This window comes from Drosophila melanogaster, chromosome 3R (assembly GCF_000001215.4).
Source record: "Drosophila melanogaster chromosome 3R".
In the NCBI taxonomy this organism is placed as follows: Eukaryota; Metazoa; Arthropoda; class Insecta; order Diptera; family Drosophilidae; genus Drosophila; species Drosophila melanogaster.
This window is the reverse complement of record NT_033777.3, coordinates 16374071-16398060: the sequence shown is the minus strand read 5'-3', so window position 1 is coordinate 16398060 and position 23990 is coordinate 16374071. Positions and strand designations below refer to the sequence as shown.

At 44.9% G+C, this 23990-nt stretch overlaps 1 protein-coding gene across 3 annotated transcripts in view; it reads left to right on the top strand.

The window, feature by feature from the left end:
- ss (spineless) overlaps nucleotides 1–23627 on the top strand; it is a 29257-nt gene extending 5630 nt beyond the window's left edge. For 2 of the 3 annotated variants that reach the window (NM_001170158.3, NM_001260211.2), the window contains exons 3-9: nucleotides 7157–7347; nucleotides 13954–14078; nucleotides 18263–18352; nucleotides 19476–19980; nucleotides 20047–20867; nucleotides 20978–21694; nucleotides 21986–22777. In NM_001170158.3, coding sequence (NP_001163629.2) covers nucleotides 7157–7347; nucleotides 13954–14078; nucleotides 18263–18352; nucleotides 19476–19980; nucleotides 20047–20867; nucleotides 20978–21694; nucleotides 21986–22528 — 2992 coding nt within the window. In that variant the 3' untranslated portion in view covers nucleotides 22529–22777. Of the gene's footprint in view, nucleotides 1–7156; nucleotides 7348–13953; nucleotides 14079–18262; nucleotides 18353–19475; nucleotides 19981–20046; nucleotides 20877–20977 lie in introns of all 3 variants that reach the window. The other variant, NM_057400.4, reaches the window with a different exon arrangement.
- The last annotated feature ends 363 nt before the right edge of the window (nucleotides 23628–23990 follow it).

Genomic DNA, 23990 nt, shown 5'->3' with positions numbered 1-23990 from the left:
TGCCATTTATTCGGGCTGAGTTCCCATCCCAACGCATCAGTCATGTTGGAAGGTGTTGAAGTGCTTACGGCCTTACAAGCGATTTAGTTGGTCTAAAACCATCGATTTGTCGGACTTTCCGTCTGGCCAGCGGATCAGGATCTCCGTGAAGGGATCGCCTTAGTGTCAGTGAACTGGGGTACTGCTGGGAAGCAATAAGTTAGTCCACCATCCACTAATCCATAATACCCGGCTGACCACCTGCATTTGGCCAACCCCGAGCCTAGCCCAGGTTAGTCAGCGAAAGCAAAACAAAAGAATTTTGTATTAACCCAAAGCGTTCCATTAAAATCCACCACCGAAGTGCGGCCGGCAGTAAAAGTTCCAACAGCAGCAGCAGGAGGAATAGGACTAGCAGCAGGACCACAACCAGGACGCACTGTTGCCTTCTGCATATTTCTCTGTAGTTTTTGTGTTTTTCAGCTTTTTCGAGTGTGCGCTGAAGTGGAGCGCCCAAGGGGCTGGCCAGGAGCAGCGGGGTTGGGCGGGGTGTCGCTTGGGCTGCAGTCGGCGAGGAGGTGGTATCTGGCCCGGGCAGGTGATACTTTCAGTTACCTTTTCCCTTACCCAGAACCCTGGCCCAAAAGGGATCGTTTAACTCTGGCAGTGAGCTTACAAAAGGCATTTTGTTGTAGAGAATGGGGGCTGAACGGAATTTTACGAAAATGTTAGCCTTATTCAGCTGCTCGAACAAATCAAATTATCATTGATGAAACTAAACCGTTAATTTGTTTTTACTAGGCTGGATTTGTTGATATGTAAATGTATTCTTAAATGTACCGTTGTTACTCAAAAAGTTATTAGCTTTTCTTCCTTATAGGGAATTATTATTATATTATTTTCTTATTTGTTATTTGGATTTGGAACTTTGGAGTTATATATTTTACTAAAATATACAATTATTTATTATTTTAACCTGAATGCTAATGTTTTAAGATAACATTTGTGACGTCTCCTATTGCCTAATTAAGAAGTTCGACATGTGTTATTTGATTACATTTTATTTATGTGGTTGAATGCCCAAGGAAACCAAAAATCAGATATAAATTTTAATAATTATTCGTTTTCACTGGGTGATAAATGATTGAGGCCAAAATGCCAAATGCGCATCATTAGCGCACAGTAGCCCCTTTTTGCCATTCTTGGCCCAATCCTGCGCCCCACTAAATCCAAAGGCCGCGCCCACCGTAGAGGGCAGGGTGGGACCCGCCCCTTCGTCTTTGCCCTCTTCTTCTTATTCTTCTCCCGCTCCTTCTTCCTGTTCCTAATTCGCCCACCACCACTCCTCTTCCCTTCCACCATCCCTGGCCGCCTTTCCTTTTTGGCGTTCGCAGCTGTCAAAAGGTTTTCAAAGTTGCCTTTGCCCGGCGCTTTGATGTCGCCCCCGAGTGATTGTGTATGTGTGAGAGTGTGTGTATCTGTATATTAGCTACCCAAGTGTATGTTTGTGTGTGTGTGTCAGTAGTAGATACATTTTTTCCCAAATGCCCACATGGCCTGGCTTTGGAGCTCCTTTTGGTGAGAGACCAAAAGAGATTCCGCTGCGCGAATCGCAAAAATGTTTAATCGATAAAATAAATGAGTTGCCTTTGCCACAGTTTAGCCCCTGTTGTTGGTCCTCTTGTTGTTACTGTTGCTACTGTTGTTCCTGTAGTTTCTGTTCCCCCGGCTGGCACAGTTGACGTTATTCTTGTGCGGAACTTTTGCCGCCCCATAGAACATCTACAACTAAAAGTATACCGAGAACCAAGAAAGGAACCGAGCTTGACACAGGGGTAATCATAAAACTAAAAACGGCCGCACACTCACACTGTCCGTCGTTATAACCGTAGTTTTATGTACTCACTGCAAGAATGTATCTGGTAGATACAAATTGCTTTTTGGCCGGGTAGATCATAAACTGAAAACCGAACTGAAGCGAAACTTTGGCGATGGGAAAACTGTCGCTTTGGCCCATAGATCAAACGCGATTGTCGGCCTCTCCAAAGCCATCGATAACATTTATCACTTCATTAAGCGAACGGAACGAACATTCCTCCGCCTCTGTTTGTACAATTAATATGCAAATGAGCCCCGAGTGCCTCGGGGTGGAGGAGATGTACTGCTTGTGGCATCTTAATGTGGCATCACCGCATTCGAAATATGCAAATAATGCGTTTAACAACTTAATTCGGTTCACAATCCATTCAAGAAGTGTTTGTGCCCCTCTGACGATTAGCGAGGGCCGTGAACCTGAGCCTGCGACCGATTCTTCCGAGATTCTTAGTCGCAGCCTTCGTTCAGATGCACTGTAAACAAATGACACGGCTCGCACAAAAGTATATTGTATATTGATATTAAGTTCAGACTAATTAATTCAATTATTGAACGTTCGTGCAATTAGTTTGAAATCCTAATGCGCATGAATCGATTTTGTGTTTAATGATAAGTAAGTATTATTGTTATTGGTTAGATTATTTAAAGTAAGTATTATAATATTTTTCTGTGTAACACTCTTCCGACTTGGTCTCCTCCAAATCCGATCCACCTTTTCTCCTCTTTTCGCCGCCTTGTTATCTTGACAGAGTTGCGCGATCGTTTTGTAGTCGCTTTTGGTTTCAGCTACTGCCTCTCGATTCACTTTTCTCGCATTCGGGTTGACAAAATTAATGAGTTGGCCAAACTGTGAAGCTCCCCTCCCCCCTCCCCACCCCTGACTACGTGTGCTCCTCGTTAATTTTAACAGCTTTGGGATGCTGAGCCTTGAAATTTATGCGTGAATTTGGCGCAGATCCATTAAGTGGTCCATAGATTAGGAGGCTACCTTTGTGGCCAGATTCTGCTGGCTGTTGGGGCTAAGTGACTGGACCAAAGTTGCAGCACGGTAGCAGAGTAGCATGTTTCTCAGTTGACAGCTTTCCTAAATGGCGCTTAAATTCGAGCCTCGCTCTTATAGGGCCCTCTTTGTTTTGACATTTTTATATGCCGAAATGTAAATTCAATTAAATGTGACATTTTCAAGGAATACCACTGTGACAGGTTAGATACGAGTATGTCTGGCATTTTTATAGTCTGGATGTAGATGTATTCTCTATATTCTCTGTCAACAAGTGGGTGGTTGTTAAAGAGTATGCAAAATCAAATTAGTTGCAGTAAAAGTAAGCTGTGATGACCCACAATATGTTGGTGTTGTTTAGAGTTTTTCGGTTTTGGACACGCTACTTGGCGTTTTTATAGGTGCCGAAAGGGTTGCCGCCGATTTGGTGGCAAGGGGGCACATCTATCAGGTGCAGTGGCGGCACGCAGCTCTCGACCAACACGCATAGGCCAAAGTCAAAAGAGCTACCAACTGATGAATGAATGAATGAGTGTCTGGTCTGGTCTGCGTGAGTATATGAGTGTGCCAGTTGCTAACGGTTTGCTGCGATTTTGGCGCCAAATTGAGCGTGTTATGATCAACAACAGCAGCGGTAGCCAAAGCCACCTGAACACGCTGCGTATGCGTAATGCTTTGCATGCAAGCCGCCCGAGGAAGCGAACCGAAGGCGTAGACAGCTGAGTTGGATGCCGTGAACTCACGTGCCCCCCAAAGGATTGCGTGTCATTTGTTTATGAACATATCACAAAGGCACGAGGAAGTGGGACTCTTGAAGCGGGGGTGCCGGCTGAACTCTTCCGTATGCAAATCCAAGCCAGAGGTCGAGGGTCGTCGTGCGGATTAAGCAACAATCGACACATGCAAATGGGAACATATTCGAAAGGAAAGTTTTTGTTTACTTGCAGAATTTTGAAAATTAAAACAACACACCCAACTTTGTATTATTTGTAAGTTGATCCGTTTTGGGATTTCCCTTATTTTTTTTTTTGCATTTTAAAACGAATGCTAAGTAAAATGCATTTGGCTCCAAGGCTTAAATATATACATATATATTAAGGGTTACTAGGTCATTTCATCCTATGAGGTTGATATGCTACAATGGACTAAAGATAGTTTAGGCATTGTTATTAAGTATTCCGATACCTCGTTATAGTTAATATAATTTACATATGTCCTGACTTATATATGTATATTTATTAAATTTTTGATTTGAAGATAGCTCTTATAAATACCGTAGTCTTCTAATTAGTTTTTGCGATTATGCCTAATATATTAGCTTCAAGCTTTTTAATATATCCACCGCTCTGGACAACAGTGGGTGTGGTGCGTCGGGATTTAGGGCTCATATCGTATCTGCTAGATCTCTGGACTTTGCTTTGGCGTTTTGTGGGCGAGACGACAGCCTTGGACCTTGCAATTTGTGTCAACCCAATCGAGACACACATATACCACCATCACCCCGGTCCGCAATCCCTGGGCTCCTCCCTCCGATCCGGCAAACGAAACCCCAATCCCAAAAGTCGTCCGCATTGTAATTTCTTTAAAAGCAATTCATTTCATAATGGGAAAAGGAAAGAAGAAATGTGAAGAAAAATGCCGAATGGGTGGGATGGGTGGCAAGGCAGAGAACCAACGCAAATGGCGAAAATAATACATGAGGAAAAATGTATAGAAAGGACGAGGACGACGATGTCGACAAAGCTGAAGGAGAATAAAAATGGCTTTTTGGGGCTGAAAGTTCGCAAGGAACGTGAAGCATACAGATACACACACACACCTCTGCAGATATCCTTTGTTGGCTAGGATTCCTCTCTAAACTCTCTCTGTGTTTCTCCTGCTCGACGTTTTTATGGCTCCCAGACAAAAGGTTGAGCCACCTTTTACCGACCCACCGCCGCCGAAAGTTCTTTACTTTTTGGAAAGTTGTTTATGGAATTAATTTTATTTCCAGTACTTGCCGTCCTACCTCTGATCCTTTGCCGTTGCCTCTGTTGTTGCCCTTGCCATTTGGCTTCCTTTTCATTCCCTCGCCATATATAGATAATAAGAAAATTATACATTTTATGCATGAGAGCAAGAGGGGCACAAAAAAATAATACACCGCATTGCCCCCAATTTGGCAGGGGCCTCAATTTGGCCTGGCTTGGAAATTATTTCTATGTCGATTCCCTTTGCTAATTCGCAGCCTTGACTGGCGTCCTCCAGTGCATTCCGATGCGTCTAACGGTTTCGTTCATCAATATAATCATGCCGCCGAAGTCCAGCTATAAGTTCGCTCGTTTATCCTTTTTTGCCCAGACACTGATCATTTTCAAATTTCTTCGTAATTGGCCATTTCATTAAATGCGTTCGTTCGATTTGAATTGATTTGATGAGAGTTCTTCGGGTCAAAGAATACCACATTTAGCGTCGATTTGCGTAGCCACTGGAATCCTAGTGGGTCCCTGCTGGAATTGCTATCTCCGATCTCTTTATCCTTGGCTGCCGGGCGACAAGCTGGCATTCCTTCTCCTGCAGGACAACACCTTGGTGGCACGATAATAGGATTGGGATTGGGACTGTTCCGATATCAGCAGTGGGGATTATCCGGCCAGCGACAATTTGAGGCAACATGTCGTCGTCCAGTTTTGTGACACCAAACGGACATGCCACTGACAATTACCCGGGAACGTGCTGCTGCTGCAGCAAACAAAAAGTACAGGACGAGGTCCGTCAGCCAATTAACTTAACGCGACAATATCCTGCAACAGTCCGCGTCCTTTTTCCGCCACCCGAGTGTGTGTGTGTGTGTGTGCAGTCGAGCAAAAAGTTTTCCAAATAAAAACAGCACACACAAAAACTCAAACGGCAAACAAAGCATCTAAAAAATTTCAAACAGTGACAAAAAAGCCACGCAAACGCGAAGGGAAAAGGGTTGGAACGGCCATGAAGGGGGTCGTCTCATAAATTACAACAATAATTATATTTAATTACCGCAATTACCCATGTAATAATGTCAATGAAAATGATGAGACAAAAAACAATTAAAAAAAGAACACAGTGCAACACATAAAGTGGAGCCCGATAGAGGCAACTCCGAGAATGGAGCTTATAGAGACAATCCGGCAGAACTGTTCCACTTATCCGCTTACGGGCAGAGATAATGATGAATTAGCGGCAAAGCTCTTGAATCCCAGTCCAACCACGAGCTAATCCAGATTGCCACCACTCAAGCCCGATTCTTGATTCCCCATTTTCCATTCCCCGTGTCCCATCATAAACGGATTTTGCATTTATGAGTTCCGCGGCTCCAGTCCCGCACAACCCCATGATAATAATATCACATACTGCATTTGGCTTTACAATGGTATTTTTGACTCGTCTTCGGTTTGGGTTGGGTTTGCGGGGTCCTCGAACATTTTATGACATTTAATTGGAGTGGTTTCTGATTGCGGTCCGACTTCTGATTTGTTTGTGCCTCTATATGGGCATATTCCCGTTTATGATTTGATTCATGGAAACTGTTAGAGGTGGAGCCAAGTAATAGGCCCGATTAACTTTCTTGAATCGCAATCAAAGCATGGGACTTAAAATGTGGAAATATAATAAGTTAATTCATAGGAAGAAGTGGATCGATTAGTTCAATTATGTTTAATATAGGTATTAATTTAGAAAAAATTGACTTTTCGTTATGCAGTAAGGAATATGTATAAATATTTAAATGTATATATATATATATATATATTTACAAATATTTTATATTTTCTAAACTGAGCATTCATTTGTGATTCAATAAACAAAAGTAGAGTCAACAGCACATTTTCTCGCACTAACCGAAAAGCGATTTAAAAGTGCAATGTGCCGGTCATTAAAGATATCCTTATCACGCACTGCAGATACAAAGGGGATCGATTGTGCAATTCACCCACTCCTTGCGGATCGACTAATCAGAGAACCAAGTGGGCATAGCTAATCGAACCCACCCACCCTTGATTGAGTGTCCGTTTTATGGTTGTAATCCTCGAGGGCCGTTGTACCATCTGGGGGAGGATATATTGAGGTCCATTGTGCGACTGTTATTATGTAGTTTCGGGTAACTGATAAGTGCAATTAATAATTTTGACCTTTTCAAGTTCACGCCACCGTCGTCGCCAGCTGACGCGGCCGAGGCCTCATACGCTCTAGTTTCAATTCTATTTAGGGAGCCACTTTCCATTTATGCATGAAAATTGTTTTGAATTTCCCTTTCACTCACTTCCTCAATTTTCATTTCACCCCCAGCCTGAAGCCGCCGCCCAAGGATGGCGTCACAAAGAGCAATCCATCAAAGCGGCATCGGGAGCGCCTCAACGCCGAGCTGGATCTGCTGGCCTCGCTGCTCCCCTTCGAGCAGAACATCTTGAGCAAACTGGATCGACTGAGCATTCTAAGGCTGTCTGTTAGTTATTTAAGAACCAAAAGTTATTTTCAAGGTGAGTGCTAGTCCACTATATATGTACGTACATTGGGTATATGGGGAAAACACCCTCTCAACATACGGCGCGTAGCAATTTCGGCCTATTAAATCGATTATGCCAGGCCTGAGGAACTCCCCGTTCTGGGTTTGGTTGGTCAGACTGCGGCCCAGACCCTAAACAACATGACTCATAAATGATTCAAAACTAATTTCAACGCCGCGCCAGGAGGTCCTCTCCTCCCGAAAGGCGAAAAGGACCAACCGACCGACAGACAGACAAACACACGCACGTGCTGTTGACGGATTAAAGAACAGGAAGGAAGCAGCCAGCAGCGTGGGGCGGTCTAGAACAAAGTGACTAGGGGCTAAAAAGCACACGAAAAATTGGGAAAAATTTAGATCTTAAAATCATACTACAAAGGTGTGCGGAAAACAGAACTTGCAACATTCACTTCTTAAACCAGAATCTTTCATGGAACTTCATAGCCACTTTGTATAAAAAAAACCATATAAGTACTTCCAAATTGTTCTTTTTAATAATGACTACAAGTTCCTAAATTATAAGAAAGCATAACTTATTTTCTCCAGTGCGTTTGATGTCCGCAGCTTTGTCAGTCGGGAGCGGAATTAGGAAAAAGCCAGGAGCTGTAGGAACTAGCATATGTATCTACTTCTCTCAGGGGTGCTTTAGACTTACTTGACCTAGGGGTAGTTGACCAGTTGGGTTGGAGAGAGGACTCCGCGGGGTCAGCATATTTGGATAATTTAAATTAATTAAAACAAATGCAATAAACTCTCGGGCCTTGATGGCTTGATTAACGATTCGTCCGTCCGTCCGAGTTCGTTGGCATTTCGCGTTTGTTTTAATGACCAACACAAAAAAATGAAAATAAGGAAAATATTTAATTGCTTCATTCGCTTTCATTTGCGATAAATGCGGCGGGGAGATGGGCATATGTGTGGCACGACAGCTTTAATGGTGTTTCAGTGCAGAAATGAAGCGCCTCTGAGACCGAAACACTGATCCTGCCCCCGTCTAATGTAAGCCCACGTGGCAAAATCGAAATCGAAGAGTGACCGGGAAAAGGTACCAGAACTTTAGTAAATATTTTGACAATTAGCGGTCAAGCGGAGTTCAGCGTTAATTGCACTGGCAAACTGTTGGCTTAGAGGACATGTACACGAAGAAAAAAGGAGCAACCGTCCAGCCGGCCACGTGCCGCATTGTGCATTGTGAAAAGTCAATATAAACATTAGTTTCCTTTGCCAGCGGTGGCATCCCCCGAAAGGACTCTTTCGGGGAACCTCGCAGGACACTCTAAGTTGTAGCTACAACGACAACGACGACGACGACGGGTTAATGGACCAGAACCGTTGCGGCGTGTGCCCCGGTGAGTGGACCCTGCCCCCGACCCTTGTTTATTATCCTGCCAGGGGTTGTCACACAACACGGCGCGAGGTCAACGCTTTTGTTTCCATTTCGGTTTCGTTTGTTTGCCCAGATAGATGTTCTCGGATATTATCGGGATCATTTAATTTACAATTAGTGTTTGTTTGCCATCGAACCCTGAGACCTGGGAATGGGAATCGGTTTAGGTTGCTGGGCATCCAAATGTCCGAATGCGACGTGTGCCGCTCATGGATTACCAGCGGAAGCACTCAAGACGATTAAAATTGATTAGATGGTAGCTAGTTAGGTTGGAGGGAGGAGGATGCTGTCTTGGCCATGTATTCGCCAGACAATGTACATATATAGGTATATGTATGTATATATATATCTGTTTTGGGGGTGTTGGATCCCATCTGCAGTTGCTTGACCCTGACTTGCGCAAAAAACTTTTGCTACCCGAAACCGAAAACAATACGGAAAGCGAGACAGCAAAACCAAACTGGAAATGTTCTCTATACGGGAGAAAAAAAAACAGCGGCATTTGTTTTTGCATTTGTTGTACTATTTTTTTGGGCGACCACGCCCCTTCAGCCCGACCGCCCCACTCCCGGTGATTTAGTCTCTTTCTTTCTGCCGTATTTTCGTGCTTTTCTGTGCGCTTTTTCCTCTATCTCTGGGTTTGGTTTTGGCCGCAAACTAAATAATTAAAGCGCGCTGCTAATGGGCCATTGTCTTGGCCCGAATCCAATAGGGGGTGGGATGGAACTAGTAGGGGGTAACTGTCCATAATTGCCAGGGCCACCTTACGGCTTCTAGCCATAATTGTTAAGACTCGCGATTTCTTCATTTTTAATGCCCGGTGCTCGGTGTTAAGACTCCTGTCTCTGGGTTCGACGTCTGCCTAATTGATGAGTTGCGTAATTAAGTGGCAAGGGGAGATGTTGAAACAATTGCTAAAACAACATTAGTTCTTATGACCCTTTTGATATTGATTGCTTCTGTTTTAACGATTATTATTCATTCTATTCTATTTTCTGCGCGCAGCACGCTAAGCTTTAAACGCAGTTTTCTCCTGTCCAAAGCGAACCCCCACTTGGCGTACTAATGCCATTAAAATGGTAGTAAAAAAGCGGCCCATAAGCAAATTAAGTTCCCAAGAAACGCCGCCAAGTGCTCTGCTATCCCATTGAGCAGCTACTTCAAAGATTTGGTAACTTGAGATGGGAACGCGTTTACATTTGCATTGGCGTTTCGCCAAGCCAACGAGTTCCCACACACGATTAAAAATGCACTGGAAGAAAATAGTTTCCATCTAAATATTCGTAAAAATATAGTTCCTCTTTTACAAAACAAAATTAGAATTAAATTTTTTATAAATAGGGAAGGGCTACTGATTTTAGCCATTCTTTAAACACGGTTTAGTGGGCTTTGGAAAAATTTTTCATTCGCTTACAGATATTATAAAAAAAAAAAATAAACCAGGACTTATTAATATAAATTTGCACAATATTTTATCATCTTAAAGTATCTCTATCCCACATTTCTTCGCACAGATTTGCTGGCAAATCATGTCGCCATTACTTATGACTTGGCCTTCGGCGCTCTTTTAACTGGTTCTCGGGGGCTCGTGGGAAGCGGCAGTGCTGTGGAAACCTGCTGGGCATATTGTGAATGAATCTGCATTGCAGGCATTCGGGCACCTGAAACATGGGACAACTAAGCTCGGAGGCATACGAGTCACCCACCGATTATTGGCCACGACAAGGTCACTTGGTCAGCCCGTCTGGCCCGTAGGTCTCTTTTCGCCCCATTTCTCCTGCAGCAAGGCATTTATGTTATTATCAAAATTGCCTACAGGCAGCTGCTCCCAATTGGCTTAAAAAGTCAGCATGGTGCATGCGAGGGGGGTGGGATGAGGCCAAGGCTCAGTTCTTAACCTATAAACATAGTAAAGCCAGTTCCAGCGGCATTTCGCCAATTTTTCGTACATTGTAACATGACTTTCGTGCGTTGCTCCAGTTAAGGCCCAATCCAGCCCCCTTAACCCTCTGCTGCCGACTGGGCTCAAAACCAGACAATGAATGGGTCGCAGGCGGACATGCAATCAGTCAGGCGATGGTGATGGTGATGGCGATGCACTTGCCTACCAGCTCCAAGTAGGTGTTGTTTCTGTTGGTTTCGGTTTGGCTGGTTAGCTTGTTTTTCCTCTAAGGCGTCGCATTGTCACGCCGGCCAATGCTCAGCTGTTTCCATATATCCCACACAAGTGTAGCTTAAACTAGTATATAATGTATATGCACTGCTCGGGGGAGACAACATTGCGTGACTTACATAGGTCGCCACCCCCTCTAGTTCCTCCTTGCCGTCGGGTAAAAAGATACGATGTCTAAAGGCCTAGTTCAATTTAAAGTCCAATAAACGATGTGGCTACTTTAAAATGGTTCTTTCTGTAATTGCGTACGTACGTTCTTTAAAACCTAAACCTTCAGCAGGCGAAATGGATTTTTTATGGGATATAAATAGTTATTCTAATGACTTTGGTTTTTCCAAGCTTAATAAAAGTTTTCCTATCAGTTCCTGTTGAACAAATATGAACGATACACAAATTTGTTACTATATTACAATAGCGCAATAACCAAAATATTACCGGTCACTTATGTTGTGTTAACCTGACTAAATTTATTGATAAATTCAAACACAGCTTACAATATGTTTGGAAAAGCAGACCATTTTATTTCCTATAATAAACCCTGGTACACATTACATATAATGTGTCTATTATTTCCATCTACACATCCTTATGCCAATCTATCCTGGCGAAGCAGACAGCTTATTTATCGGCTCCTATTTAATATTCCCCCTACCAAACAATATTTCACACACCCTTTGCACCTGAAAACCAAGTTCTTGTATCGAGCCAACTATCCCCGCCCACCAGTTAACCTTTTTCCTTTGACCCAAAACGGCGGAGGGGTGCATCCAAAAAGCGCTGTCACTCCGGACAGCTGCCAATGGTTGCTGGTGGTGCCGCTGGTGATGCTCCGGGTGGATGGCTATGGATACCTGGGGATATATGAATTACCAACACCGTGGCTGTCAGTTTTCCAATAAAATCCGCTGATGAGTTTGACATTTCCATGACATATTTGCTTCTGTCGGCACGGAAAATGTTTGCCAAAATGTCAGAAAATTTAAACTTTATTTATTATTCTGCGCCAAGCCGTGCCACCAGCGCCGGACACGCCCAGTTCCAGCTCCATCTCCAGCTCCAGCCTAAGCATAATTGACGCCACCTTTGGAAAAGCGAAGGAAATGCGGGGAAAATGTCCGAGAGTTGGAGGTGCCGTCAGTGCAACGTCATTAGGGCGAGAATCTTTCGGGTCTTCTTCGCTCGCTGCGCACGCTTTTCCTCTGCCATTTCCCAACTTGTTTTCACATTGGTCTTTCTCTCTGTCTGGCTTTTCTCTTTGGCCATTTGGGTGGGGTTTTCCAACGCCGCCATTTTTATGTGTGTACATCATCGAGCGGTGCGGAGAGTTTGTGACCTGCATGCCCCACCCTGATAGCCGAGATTTTGCGCTTTTCCGGTCGTTCGCAGCACAAGATTTTCATCCACCGCCGGTGGTTTACGGTGGATGGTCGTTTAACGACTCTTGGGGGGTGGGTCCCTTTAAAAGATGGAAGCGCCGGCTCAGAGAAAATGGGGGAAAACAGCTGCGGAAAATGCGGAGAATTTGTCGTAAATTTGGTTTATACGCCATGTAATAATACAATGTTAGTGCAATAAAGGGCGCCATGACAGATTTTGTAACCCGAAACTCCGGACGGAAAAGTGAGCCAAAGCTAACCCAACCCAATTCTCTCCATCCCCCTGGCTGAAATTAATTAAATGAGTTTATGCACGTACAAAAAAATTAAAATATTCCACCAGAAATAATAAAAAAGCAGCGACAAGCAAAGAAATGAATGTAAACTGAGCCTAATTAAATTATGAATAATTACGACCGCGTCCTAGGCCAAGTGGCTGTAAAGGATCACGCCAGGATTACACGCACATGATGCAATTTGTTTGGGTCACATTAGGCGATGGTGGGAGGGGCCTCTATTTGTTTTATCGCACTCTCGCTAAAATGAACAATCTTTCTCCTGAGTGGGAGCGAGTCACTTTTGTTAATTTGATAAAAAGGTCAAAAAGGCCGAGATTAAAGTCAGGCGACAAGGAGCTCCAGTTTGCGGTCAGCCGGGTAAACCTGGTCAGAATGGCCAGGAAAATGTGGTTGGCAGTGTGCGGGGAGTGGGGCTTGGAATGCTAACCTGCTAATTGAAATTGAAGCCAAACTCCAAGTATTTTTTTTATGTGCTTAAGGGTTGCACTTGGGTGAAAGTTCGGGGGAAATTTTCCCCGAAGCTTGCCATGCGTAAATTAACGTTGCCTTTGTTTTTATTTAAGCCGCTGTTTTATTTCTCTTCAACGTTTTTTATTTCACCCATTTGCGTTGATAAAAATCATAATTTATGACATCAGCTGGCGTGGCATAATTTTTGGCCAGGACAACACTCTTAGCTTAACCACCCTCTTCCCGAAATGAACTCCGCGCCCGAAAACATTTTACTAATATTGTGAAAATATATGAAGTTTCATTTCTTTTATCGTTTATCGTACATAAATCAATTTTTGTGACAAATTTATTATAAAAAACCCGCTCGGCTCCCACAAAATAAAACTCCGCCGCCAAGAAATAAATAAACAAAAGTAATGGGTGGGGGAAAATAAAATGAAATTTTCCTAGGCAAAATGGCGGCCTAGTCGTCGGTCCTAGGGGTGAATAGTTCAAGGATTCAACGGAGTGGGGGTCCAAAGGGGGGCGAAAGTTCTCATAAAATATTACAATGACACCATAAACAATTTTTAGTACTTTGCCAAAGCCGTAAATATTTATTGTACGAGAATTTTCGGGGAGCTGAGACAGGCGCACATACCCATCACTGTATATATATATATATCTATGATATATTGGGTTTTTATGAAGTTACTATGGTTATGCCAGCCCGTCTCCTCCTCGAGGAAGGTGGGTTTGTAAAACAATTGAGTGGCTTATTTATGGCCAAGCAATTTCCTCGAATTTATTCCGTCTTTTAAGTGAATATCAAATATTTATGGTTAATAAAATATCCCAGAATGCTGACGTTTGTAAAATATATATATATTCCTCTCTACTTCTCGACTTGCAGTTGTTATGCATAAGGATAAGGAGGATAACGGAGTCCTGCCCCACATACACGCACATGACGGCTACAGGACACGAGAACTAGGCGCCTTCGAGCACGGCCTGTTGGATGGTGATATGTTCCTCCAGGTGAGTCCCGAGTCCAGCTAAAAGAACCCCTTCCCCATCAACTCCTCTCAATCACCCCGATTTGTCTTCATCAGTGTTTTGTTTGATGGCTTCATTGGCCAGGATACGTGGTGTGTTTTCCTGACTGGGTGGGGGTAAAGGGGAATAATCAATCAGCGTCTGGTTAGCCGGGAGAGTTTCCATTGATAAATACTGGGCACGCAATAGAGAGTCGGTGGTGAAGGTCTGGGAAAATCCACTTCCTTCACTAATATTCTGTCATTTGTAATTGTCTGCAATTAATAAGTTCTGGAATTGATTAACTTAATTGAAAATTGGTCATGCTCTTACCGGGAGAGCAGATCAATTTAAGGAAGTGAAATGTTTTCAATGTCCCTCATAAATTAGCAATATGGAATTGATCTATATCTACAGTCTAGTATAAGCTGCTCAAATTATTTTAAATATTTACAAATAATAACCAATTACGGAAGGCATAAAATACAATAGATAGAAAGAAATAGATAATTATAAAATAAAACGAAATTGTTTACACGGCACATTCAATCAACAAAGTAATGGCCAATTCATTAAATTAATTCGAGCATTTTCACGTCCACGTATGCAAACACAATACGAATAATTTTTGATTTACGATTTCAGTACAATTAATTAGTAGTTATCATGTTGAAGTGCAACAGCTGCACCAAAGTGGGGCACACATAAAAAATTATGCATTTCAAGTTTATGCGCCAAAATACTCCAATTAAATTGTCGCACAGCACACTCCTCCCCCCAGTTAGCCGCTGCACTCCATAGTCGCCGCCTTGGGGCAGTTGCATGTTTTTGCTGAATTAAAAGTGCATGTGTGCCTCGGTGTGTATTTGTTTGTTGCACTGTCCGAGGCGCCAACATATGCACTTGTCACAGTCATGACAGTTTAATTTAATGCGCACATAGCTCACCGGGCATTGGAGCAGGCGGCCACCGGGCGAGTGGTGCTGCCACAGCTGACACTGCCCCCTGACCCCCATAGCACCACTCCAGCACTCCACCATCACCACCACATCACTCCGCCCAGACAGACACACGCAATTGTGCAACATGCACTTGCAGCGGCAACAACCTCCTTTTTTATCGCACATGCCGCTTTTTTCGGCTGCACTCTACACACACAATTCAATGTCAAAGTCCACCAAAGTAACCACCCGCCCGGGTATGCGGTATGCACCACATATACATATATATATGCATGTGGCACAAGTGGGGCAATGCACGTTGCAGTTTCGTGTTCGGCTGCATTACGTATACGCAGGGTGGCCCGCGGTGAATTTGAATGCAAGCCAAAAAAAAAACACTCGACTGCACCACCCTTTTCCTGGCTGCAGCTAATTGTCGAACTCAAAACTGCACAATTGTGCATTTCCGTGCATATTTTTAGTCTGTCTCACAGCGAGAGAGTCCTTTTGGCCAAAAAGGGGGCCGTCGTGAGGTGTGCATATTTAGTTTTAATACCTCGGGTATTTGTTACCTGTTGCCCGCGAAGTTTTACTTTTTGCTGCAGCTGTTGCTATTCCTGTTTATTATGGGTCACATATTATCATTAGAAAATGGCATTTTGTCACGCAGCTTAGTTGAGGGCTAGCACACACACACACACACACACACTGGCGCAACATTTAATTGTCTTCCGTTTTCACTGAAAGTAAAACACTTTCAACACTTTGCTTGCCAACATGATATGAACTGAACTTTCCATGCAACACTGTTTGACGGCAGATTCGCCGAAGATATTAACTGGCGAGGCACTTGGCGGGGGTTTGCCTCTGCCACTGGGGGTGGGCTTTATTAAGCAATTATCTAGACAAGCTTGGGCAAATTGGCCAAACTAGAAAGGCTCCTCCCCTCTGAAAAATACCCCCCCGCCCTACCAAAGGTCTTTCCTGCATCTGGCTAGGAAATGATAAAATAATCGCTGCCAACTTATCAAATCTCACAACAAAAATGCCAGATTTGCCCACACACACACACACACACACACATGACCATATGCCCGCGCTCACAGACTCTATACTCCGGATCCCCCACTATAAAGACGGGCGGGTATTATTAAAATCGCATTAGAAGACGCCGCAGATGAGCTTGTCTAAATTGTAGCTGCGGGAGCAACAGAGAGGCCTCGATGTGCCGTCAGGTGGGAAAGGGATGGGGCGCAGAAACAATTAGACTGTGGGGAGAAATCTTTCTTGGCCGTATAAAAAGGTAAAATGCCGCAAGAAATGAAAAGAGATGAGCACAAAAAAAATCAGCGTACAAAAAGAAAACAACAACCCGTTAGCAGGACTCATATACAATATTTCAGATACCCTTTTTTAAGATGTCACTAAAATTGTATTTAATGTAATATCCTTTATGCGGTATCTGTGCAAACAAATTAACAAATTTAAGTATGGATTTAGTTAAAAAAGAGAAGCAATCAACTTGCTATCCACACTTGGAAATAGAGTATTTAGAATCTGAGTAACCTCTCCATATCCATATCTGTTCGCTCACTGGCTACCGTTGGAGATCTTTATGACGATTATTGATGCCCGACCAGTCCGCGTGGCCTGATGACAATCCATGCAGCATCTATATGTATGTTATGCCATGGCAGCACCACATCCTTGCGGGCTGTTGATGCGTTTTAAATGATGACGCCACTTAGCATTTATGTCGGCTAATGCCAACTCTCGCAAGGAGTGGCTTGGTTACCCGCTGTTCTGCCCGATCTCTGGCCAGTTTCCAGATTCCAGATCGCTCGGTTCCTCTGCGGTCAATCCTGCGCCTGCTGCTGCTGCTGCTCTGTAATTAGCAGCAATCGCGCACATTTTTCTCCGACTCAAAATGGGGGGACTGCTTCCTTTCGATGGAGCTCGATATGGTGGCTGCAAATTGATATTTAAATACGCCCGTATTAATTACGCGCCGTATTTGTTGTATGTGCGGTGCTGTTGTTTTTTTTAGTTTTTTTTAGTTCGGTTATATTAATTACGACCGCACCGCCACGGAGGCACTAATGGAGCATTTGCAAATTTGTCTTTTCGAGCGGCCAGTGGTGGTTCAGTTTCAGTTTTCCTTCTCATTTTCACTTCACACGTTGCTCGGACTGATTGGGCCGTCTAAATAACGGTTAGTTCCAGTCGAGATCGGACGAGAATCGCATGCGTCGCCGCCATTAGCAGTCCATAAAACGCGACTTTAAAATGCAATCAAAAACAATAATGCGCCAAATAATAAACAAAACAATGAAGCGTCGTATTAAAAACTTTTGCATGATTTTCGTGCTGCTTTTTACTTCACATTTCATTTTCTTGTTAGCAGCGCGAAGTCTTTGAAGGCGCATATCCGAATAGATAATGACAATGGCTCATCTGGTGATTTTGAGGGGAGCGAAATGGAATGGAAACCTGCAATTACACCAAAATCCACCGCCATCCCCTCCCCACTCTCGCTTACTCCATCTCTTTCTCTCGGTTCAGTTGAAACTCATTGATTTAATTGCAAGCCATTTCCTGGTTGTGTTTGATGTGGAACTTCAGATCCGACTGGGATCGGGACTGGGCATACACATACATGTGGCTCGGATGAAATAAGCCGCTTAGGCACTGATTACACTTTGGCCGCAACTAAGCGCCGCCATCGTGGCTCCCATTCAAGCAGCTCCTGATGTGGTCAAAACAGAGTTCATTCAAAGGGGCGGGCCCTGTGCAGGTCAATGGAAGAACGCTGAGAATAATATTGTTACACTATACATGGCAATCCTTAAAGTCAAGGATGTCTGTAGTTATATTTGCTTACTCCATTTGAAATGCTGATTTCTGGTATTTCACACATTTTTAGTATTTATTAGAAAGAATTTATATAAAATTCCACTCTATATTGAAGGTAGTTTGCTCTCAGTGTATCGAAGTGCCTCCGGCTGCCTCGATCAATAACATTTCATTCACAAAATATGACGAGCCGTGGCAGCTACTGTAATTACACCTTTGCCAACCCATCACATATCATCTCCAAGATTCATTCATCTAGCTATTGATTCTTGGATCTATCCACTTGTCTGAGTGGCACACCGTAAATCGACCAAAAAGAAGAAACATATATTTAATTCATAGTTTTGATTTAATTTTGACCCGTCAACCATTTCTCTTTGAATTTCTTTGCAGGCCCTAAATGGATTTCTAATGATACTGACATGCGAAGGCGAAGTCTTCTTTGCCACGCACAGCATCGAGAGCTATTTGGGTTTTCATCAGGTAAGTGCCACCAGCCTCTAGCCCCTCGAACTATCCTATCCGCTCTCTTTCGCCCCCGTTTTTTTTTTTTTTTGATTGATTTTAATTGCCGACGCTTTTCATACAGACCCCTGTCCGTCTGTTTTTTTTTTTTGGGTCAATCTCTGAATTGCGGAAGCGGTCCGAGAAAAGGAAAACACTTTGGCCCAGAATCACCAGCGGGATAAAAATAGATATCATTACCCAAATTTGTTGTATTAGTTTAATGGTAAATTTCACCTGAACATATTATGATTCTCTTAAAATCAGAGCAGAAAAAGAACAAACAAAACAAGTTCATTTAAAGAGATAAATTGAAAAGGAGTTAGGTAACCTGATTGTCGGGCAGCCTGACCCAAATCCGGAGCTTCAATTGAGACTTTGGTCCTCGGCCAAGTTGTCTGAGCTGGCCATGCTCAGAGGGTACGGACCTGAATCGATTCGCGGGACCGACAGATCGTAAATTAAAATCAGATTGCGCAATCGCTGGGAATCTCCCCTTGAAGCCGCAGCTGCAGTAGCGGGGCGTGGCCAGATTGATTCCGATGCGGGCACTCCGATTTGAATTCGGGCTCCTTCGGCAGCATGTTTGGGGTACACCTTCATTGTAGTTTTTTGCCTACTTTATTGTCGAATGGAAATTGAAATTGTAGTTAGCATCCGCCCGGGTTTGTTTTCTCTTTTTTTTTATTTTCCATCGAATTTAGTTGTAAATGTGTAAAGCGGCACATGCCACGCCCCGTTTGGCAGCTCAATTAAAAGCGTAGCCCGGCTTAACGTTCGAGAAAATCAGTTGGGTTTGTTTGCTTTTCTGGTGTTTGCAGAAAAAAGGAGGCAGCAGAATGGGAGGGATGGGGAGAATCCCTTGTAGCCCCCGTCAGGCGAACCTTCCTGCTCCTGGCGCGTGCAGAATTTATGTCTCAATTTGTGGCCAACATGGGGCGCATTTTCAATTTGCGCGCATTTTGATTTATACGCCCCAAAAACCCCGGGCGAATAAGAGAGCGCATGAGAATCGAGAAGCGGCGTGAGAGCGAGAGCAGAATCAATAAGAATCCCCAGGTGACTGACCCCTGACCAATATATATATATCAATACTCCACAGTCGGACATCGTCCACCAGTCGGTGTACGAACTGGTGCACTCGGAGGACCGCGAGGAGCTGCAGCGCCAGCTGCTGTGGAACAGTTTCCTGCCCGCCGACATGTCCAGCATGCAGCTGGCGGAGACCCTGGCGCCGGACAAGGCGCTCTACCTGGAGCGCAGCTTCACCGTCCGCTTCCGCTGCCTGCTGGACAACACGAGCGGCTTCCTGCGCCTGGACATCCGTGGCCGCATCAAGGTCCTGCATGGCCAGAACCGCAAGACGGAGGAGCCACCGCTGGCCCTCTTTGCCTACTGCACGCCCTTCGGGCCGCCCAGCCTGCTGGAAATCCCGCACAAGGAGAACATGTTCAAGTCCAAGCACAAGCTGGACTTCTCCCTGGTATCAATGGACCAGCGCGGCAAGCACATCCTGGGCTACGCGGACGCCGAGCTGGTCAACATGGGCGGCTACGATCTGGTGCACTACGATGACCTTGCCTATGTGGCCAGCGCCCATCAGGAGCGTAAGTATACAGATCATCATCGTCAGTTGAATTTTAATTAAACTTCTGTTTTCTGATTTTCTATAGTTTTGAAGACGGGTGCCTCTGGCATGATCGCCTACCGTTACCAAAAGAAGGATGGCGAGTGGCAATGGCTGCAGACGAGCTCGCGCCTGGTCTACAAGAACTCCAAGCCGGACTTTGTGATCTGTACGCACCGCCAGCTGATGGACGAGGAGGGCCACGATCTGCTGGGCAAGCGCACCATGGACTTTAAGGTCAGCTACCTGGACACGGGACTGGCGTCCACCTACTTCTCCGAGGCGGACCAGCTGGTAGTGCCTCCGAGCACCTCCCCCACGGCCCACGCTCTGCCGCCGCCGGTGACGCCAACGCGTCCAAATCGCCGCTACAAGACGCAGTTGCGCGACTTCCTTTCCACTTGTCGCAGCAAACGCAAGCTCCAGCAGCAGAACCAACCACAGACGCAGCAAACCTCACCACTTGGTGGCCAGGTGGGATCCCCTGCTCCGGCTGTAGCCGTGGAGTACTTGCCCGATCCGGCAGCTGCAGTGGCCGCTGCCTACTCCAACCTAAATCCCATGTACACAACCTCGCCGTATGCCAGTGCCGCGGACAATCTATACATGGGTAGCTCCATGCCGGCCAACGCCTTCTACCCAGTCAGCGAGAACCTCTTCCATCAGTACCGGCTGCAGGGCGCCGTCGGTGGCTACTACACGGATTATCCCCACTCCGGCGCTCCAGCCTCAGCTTACGTAGCTAATGGATTTCTCTCTTACGACGGATACGCCATTGCTTCCAAAGCGGACGAAAAGTGGCAAGAGACTGGAAAGTACTACAGTGGCTACAGCAGTGGCTATGGAAGTCCAACATCTACGCCACAGGTACGAAAAGTCAGTAACATTACAATAAGCGATAAAAACTTTAAAGATTGTAATAATTTTGCATCGGAGTACGAAGTTGCAAGCATTACTAATTCGATTTCCTCTTACAGCAAATTCCTCTGAAGACGCCGAAATCTTCACCCCAGGTGATGGAGGTGATATCTTGCTCCTCGGACGGTCCATCACCTGTGGGCGGAGCCACGCCCAACGGAGTCGGAAGCGTTACCCCCAAAGTTGAGTTGGCCGGAACAACGGCGGCAGCAGCAGCGGGTCAAGATCCCTACGAGCGTCAAACGGTGCTGATGTGGGGCACCACGCACTCGAGTGGGGTACCGCTAAATAGTCATGGCGGTCGAACTGGAGCCGGAAACCCTGCCTCACCACAGCGATCCACTCCTCTTGGCAACGGATTGGGCTACGCAAGCGCCAATAATAACAACAACGATCTTGAACCTGCCACGGCTGCCAAGTGGAACGGAACAAAGGAGCTGCCGGGCAAGTCGGGCAGTGCCAGTACGCCGGAGAGCTACCAGATGCAGCATGATGATTCCGGCCTTTACTCCGCCTCTTCGCACACAACCTCTCCGCAGCAGCAACAACAGCAGCAGCTCCAACAATCACAGCGAGGAGTTGGTTCCAATGTTAGCGCTCCCAGCAGCTCACTCACTAGCACGGGCACAGATCAGCAGGCGGTGCACCCATCCAGTTGCCATCAACAACAGCAGCAGCAGCAGCAACAACACCATCACGCCCACCCGCATCCGCACTCGCATCATCACCACCATCATCACCATCACCATGAGACGGCGCATCAGCACAGCAGCGAGGTATGGACGCCCGCCTCCTACACGCAGTACTCGCAGTACTTCACGTACCATCATCCGCATCCGCACCCACACCATCCGTCGGCTGGCGGCGGTGGCCATGTTCCGGCCCAGTCGCATCACCTGCACCACGGCCACCGCTAGAAGACGAATAGATTGCACCAGTAATGAAGCACCCGCACTCTCTGTACTCACCCACAACCACTCACCTTCTTCTGAAACCAATAGAAACCCACTTCAGTGCACCCAAGTGTGCTCTCTCGCCTGACTACTAACCATAACGATCCTCCCTAGATCATTCTCACCACCCATCATCAGCAACAGTCGCAGCAGCAGCAGCAATCGCTCGCTGGCTACCCGCTGCACCACCAGCTGGTGGGAGTTGGATCAGGATCACCGCCGCCGCAGCCGCCAGTCGCATTGTCCCGCTCGCCCACGACCTTGCCGGCGGTCAGCAGCTTGCTGAATGGATCGGCTTCAGCAGGAGGAGCATCGGATATTCCATACCAGCAATTGGCCATTGTGTCCGCTCCTCTGGTGATTTGCGCCGAGGAGGTGGGTGGAGGCGTCAGCAGCATTGGCCGCAAGTCATCCAAGCAGCAACAGTCCCTGCAACACCTGCAGCAGCAACAGTCACTGCAACAGCAGCAACATGCAATTTATCAGCAGCAACATCACCACTCGCAGCATCATCCGCATCATCAGCTGCTCTATCCGGCGAACATTACGGCGCACACCGCGCTGGCTTATGCCCCGCCCACGGCCGGAGGCGCATATGCCGATGGCAGTCCGCTGCTCTCCTTCTCCGAGGTGACCAACACGCTACTGAACCAGTGAATGTGCAGGGAGGAGGCGGGGAAGGGAACCGTTCAACAGTTTTGCCAAAATGTGGACTATGACTATCGTATCTTCCATAATCTGAACCAGCAACGAATGGATATAGCCAGCGCACGCCATTCGTCCACCCACTCCTTGGTTGATTCTCAGAAAACTGCAGCAGCCGCAGCAGAAATAATTTCTATTTATTTTACTGTGATAATTTATAGATACATTGTATTGTATGTGAAACTAGGTTTGCCCGTCAACAAAAAATCCAAAACAGCCGTATCCAATCTTCCAGGGAATCGGGTATGGGTACTGCAACCTTAATCAGCACAAAGTTACGAAGCCAATCCCCGTTGATCCCAAGCAATCATGATGGGTAGATGGCGGTTAGCATCGACATTTAATTTCAGTTGTAGATACAACCAAAGATTTCTCTAACTTATACTTATCGTTTTAGCATAATACGATCCATCCAATTGGCTTCGGTTTGTAGCGCCAAACTTTAGTTACATTTTAGTTACACTCGTGATCGGAGTGAGAAATAAATGCCTAAACAGTTGCGATTAAGAGTGCTTAAGTAGCATTTAAGTGAATAACAGATGCTTGTATCCATATTTAATTGAACTTTAGACGTAACGAGTATTGCAAGATAAAGTAATTTTCATGATTCCTATCGTTTAGCAAGTAACTAAATTAATCCGTAAGCGGATATACCCGCATACATATATTGTATTGTATGTTTAAAGTTTTCTTGGAATTTCTAGTCGCCCGCATAAAAACATTTACTTATAAACTAAAAAAATACAAGAGATACCAATTGATGGTAGATTTATGTATAATATTTTGCAATTCGGCAGGCATTACTGTAGGTAGTCTGTACTACCGACTATTGGTAACCAGCAATGTATGAGCTATCCAACATTACAGCTTAAGCATTGATGATTGATCATGTATTCAAAAACATATATTTAAATTGTAGATAATCTGTCAGCTAATAAACGAAATATTTAATAAAATCTCAATTATAAATTTATAAAAGAATCCCGAGTGCACGTAAAGCGCGCCTATCCAAAACAATCAGAGCGAAATAAATCTAGAAAATAATCGAATCACTTAATGGTCTTTTAATTCAACATCCTTGATCCAACGCTATTCATGTAACAATTTTTAGGTACCTTTACAACACGTATATTTGAATAGACCGGCGTATTACAAACAATTAAGATCTGTTGCCCATTTTGCCCAAGAGTATGCCACAAATATGGCATGTGCAAAGTAGCCCCAAAAATATGCCACGAAAGTCTGGTAACAGAAATAACGTTGGAATCGAAGTCTATAATATAACATAATATTTTGATTCCTGTTGCAGCATTTGTATTACATAAAAGTAACTTTTTGTGTTAATTTTGTTATTTGCATTTAAAACAATTGAAATATATATAAAGCAAGAGGAAATGCGAAGCAGGTTTTTGAG